The 3,973-nt window shown below is 33.3% G+C and overlaps 1 protein-coding gene across 1 annotated transcript; it reads left to right on the top strand.

The window, feature by feature from the left end:
* The first annotated feature begins 283 nt into the window (after positions 1-283).
* Positions 284-2,946, top strand: LOC149393045 (Haloacid dehalogenase-like hydrolase (HAD) superfamily protein). The gene is made up of 8 exons (XM_089617625.1): positions 284-447; positions 528-593; positions 702-799; positions 895-932; positions 1,038-1,125; positions 1,212-1,421; positions 1,516-1,581; positions 2,522-2,946. Exons 1-8 carry the CDS (start codon positions 402-404, stop codon positions 2,693-2,695), a joined length of 786 nt encoding a protein of 261 aa, XP_089473751.1. The 5' UTR covers positions 284-401; the 3' UTR covers positions 2,696-2,946.
* Positions 2,947-3,973: the final 1,027 nt, after the last annotated feature.

Genomic DNA, 3,973 nt, shown 5'->3' with positions numbered 1-3,973 from the left:
AAAAAAAGCGAAATACCCAAATTCCGCATTTGGAACTGAAATCTTTGAATTCCATAGGAAAAACCGAAGGGTAGTATCGGTATTTCGTACAGCCAACATAAAGATTGGGCCTTATTGGGCCATTACGCGTGGACCCATGAGAAAGCGATAAAATCGAATTGGTGTGCTTGAGTCATCAATAATTTATCCGAATTCAGACATGTGACACAAATTATATTTTATTATGCACTCATAAATAGACACGTCATTACTGACTTTGGGCTATAAATACATCTCTTCTCATCGATCACAAACGCCTTGCAATTTCTTAATCTCTTTCTCTCTATAAATCACCAAAGCAAAAACCGAACACACTCATAAAAAATTCTTGGTTTTTTTTTTTTTTTTTTGTCATCAAGCAAATGGAATATTTTGGAAATTCTTCTTCTTTCGACTCAATTCTCTTCGGTAACCTAATTTCTTTCTTATATTGTTTTGATCCAATTTAATCTATAATTTTCTTATAAGTCTTTTTTATTTTCAAATAGATTTGGACGATACTCTGTATCCTGGAAATATCGGAATTTCCACGGCGTGCAAGAAAAACATTGAAGGTAATATAATGAACCCATATCCAAACTTTATTTAAAAATTAATTATTAATTATAATAAAAAATTTCCTTTGACCGCTATAATAATTTTGTGTGTGTTTTTTTTTGCAGACTTTCTTACCGATGTTTGTGGATTTTCAAAGAGTCAAGCTTCAACTCTCAGAGTTGAGCTCTTCAAAACTTATGGAAGCACACTTGCTGGTTTAAGAGTAATAAAATTAATCTTCTTCGTCATTAATAGTAATTAAACTGAACAGTTGTTTTTTACTAATGCTAGTATTTTGTTTTTTTTTTGTCCCTTCAGTCACTAGGTTATGACATTGACGCTGATGATTATCACAGGTACCAAATAAATGCTTTAGAACAAAAAGCCAACCACGTTCGTTATAATTATTTATAACAGCTATTTATAAATTTTATTTCAATTTTTTTTTTATTTACATGTAGTTTTATTCACGGAAGATTGCCGTACGATTTGATCAAACCCGACCCACAGCTCCGAAACTTACTCCGAAGCATTTCTCAGAGGAAAATTGTAAGCTAATTAAAAAGTAATTAAATTATTTTTTTTTTTGAAATTTTCAACATAATTAATTCATCTATGTTTTGTCTGAAATTCAGATATTCACGAACTCTGATCGTAACCACGCGATCAAGGCTTTAGAGAGGCTTGGAATATCTGACTGTTTCGAACAGATCATTTGCTTTGAGACTATGAACCCGAATCTGGCAAAAGCTTGTCGTCCGGAGGAAATTCCTGTCGTTTTGAAGCCCTCTTCCGAGGCTTTTAAGATCGCCGTCGCTGTTGCCAACGTTGACCCTCGTCATACGGTATGTCGTTTTACTCCTTTTTATCACTTTTTTTTGGCAATCTTTCTGTCTTTTTCCATTTCATGAACGACGCGTTTTTTGGCAATTTTCGCAGTTGTTTGTTGATGACAACGTTCGTAATATCGCCGCTGGTAAAGCGATTGGGCTACGCACCGTTTTGGTAATTTCTCTACAATTATTGCTATAATTAAATTGTTTTAGCCCAATTTTTATAATGATTTTTTTTTATATGTATAATTATCATTTATTTTTCTCTTTCTTAAAATGAAAAGTAAAGAAAAGGAAAGATCTTTAAATGTGGTACATAATATAATTTAGTGAGTAATTAAATTTACATCAACTTTAAAGTTGAGGCTGGGTTCAATCTTAAAAAAAAAAGAAAAAGAGAGAGAGAGAGAGAGAGAGAGAGAGAGAGAGAGAGAGAGAGAGATCTTTAAAAAAACAAAACACAAACATTTTTTTAATGCGTTTAATTGTGTGTATTTCTGGTTTGAGATGTTGCCACGCAATAGAGCTCGAGAAGATAAAAAAAATAATACTTTTTTTTTGTATGAATAATAAACTTCAAATAATTCAAGCAAGAAGTTTAAATAATAAAAATTTGGGTCATTGATGTGGAATTGTTGGATCCCACCATACTAACAAATAAGACTTGTACACTATATTATGTTATATCTGAGGTCACTAATAACCATAGGTGATATTTATTTTTAAGTAACGACCTGTGAGCTAACAAAAGTCATATTCTCAGAGTAATTGGATTTTAATTCTAATTAGCTTTTATAATTCGAATAAAATAAATATATAAATAAAAAAGCTGTTAAAGTTTTGAATGTTTTTCAAAGTCAAATTTGCACATTTCTAAAAACGAATTGAACAATGAAACGACAAAGGAAATATTTTCTCAAACTCTATGATTTACAAAAGTCAAAATGGAAAGCTTGATTTTGTTTCTTACAACAACCCAATTTGATTTACCCTTTCTTAAACCTTCCATTTTTATTTTGTAATATATATTGTTATTTGTCTCGTCTTTTACAATGATTTTGAATGCTAATTCTAATAAATAATTAAAATGTATTATTTTGTGTATTTTTCAGGTTGGCAAAACTATGAAGACTAAAGAAGCAGATTATGCATTGGAAGCAATCAACAATCTAGCACAAATAGTACCCGAAATTTGGGTCAACAAATCCAAAGATACCGATGTTCAACAGATCGGACGTACCAAGAGCGAGATTGACTTCCTTTCAATCACAGCCGTTGGTGCTTGATCATCAATTGAACCGTTGATTTTCCAATAGAGATCATGTTGTCTGTGTATATCCACTAATATGTGTCAATGCGTGTGAAAGGATGGATTGTGCATATCACTACTACCCAACATCGTTGTAAATGAAATATTATGTACGATAAAAAATAAGAATAAACCGATCTTTATATGTAAGTTAAAATAATTCCATGTGAAGCGATTGGAGAAGCTTCTTGTGTGGACCCTTTAATTATAATAATGATTTGATGCTCACATTGTTGATGTGTTAATAGTATACTATATCTTATACATCACACTTTATGCTACTGCCCAAAGAAAGGTATAGGATAAGACCGACAATTCGGACAAATTTAATAAAGAGTTAATTACAACAAAAATACTCAAAATTTTACTATAAATACACTTAAATACCTATTCCTTTTTTTTTTTTTTTTGCGGTGAAAATACATTATGTTAATTTCTAGCTCCATCGCTACTACTTTTACCATTATCTTTGACGGAAGTACACGTGTCGTAATCATTTGATCATGTGATTTCAAAATAAATGTTTAATGAATAACAAACATCAGGAAAAAAAAAATTAAATCATTTAAAAAAATTAAAGAAGCCACCATACGGAGAGAAACGACAACTCGGCTGAAGAAAAAGAAGAAGCGCGAGTACCGGCCATAGGCGTGTCGCAAAGCACCGCAAGCATCCCGCGCCCTAGGAATCCACCACCACCGGATATTTTGTCAAGATCGGAATGAGGTACTTTCACCGCCTCGACAATTTCTGCTTCATGGTTTAATCAGAGGTTTGATCCAAAGCCGCCGTCGGCGTCGGAGTCCCGATAGTTGACGTTCAAGGTTCTCCGCAACGGTTTTTTTCCTGAGAATCAGCCGGATGTTATCAAGGCTAAGCATTTTTTCCACTCTGACCTAACCTCAAACACCCAAAAAAACATAGCAGAGTTGGACGTAATTTTTGAATCACCCTTCCCCGCCACGATTTTTCCCAACCGTGACCTAAACTCCACCACCTCAGAATTCTCGGCCAAAAAAAGTCTCCTCGACGGCGCTCCAACGAAGCAAAAATTCTTCGCCAAATTGAAACAAGCATTTAGCTCCGATGAGAAAGAGTGTTTCCTGTACGGCCTCCTCTATGTGGTTGTGGCTGTTTGTTTCTCTGGAAATTTTTTTGGTTTTGTTTGCCTATGAGTTTTAATTTTATTTATTTATTTTCTTGGGAGTAAAATGAAGTAGAAGACAGAAGTGTGGAATTCAGATGAGAGAGATGA

Source organism: Urtica dioica, chromosome 6 (assembly GCF_054948205.1).
Source record: "Urtica dioica subsp. dioica isolate 48M chromosome 6, U.dioica_male_clone48M_v1_H2, whole genome shotgun sequence".
NCBI lineage: Eukaryota > Viridiplantae > Streptophyta > Magnoliopsida > Rosales > Urticaceae > Urtica > Urtica dioica.
Note: the sequence above shows the minus strand (reverse complement) of the source record. Positions and strands in the feature narration are given on the sequence as shown.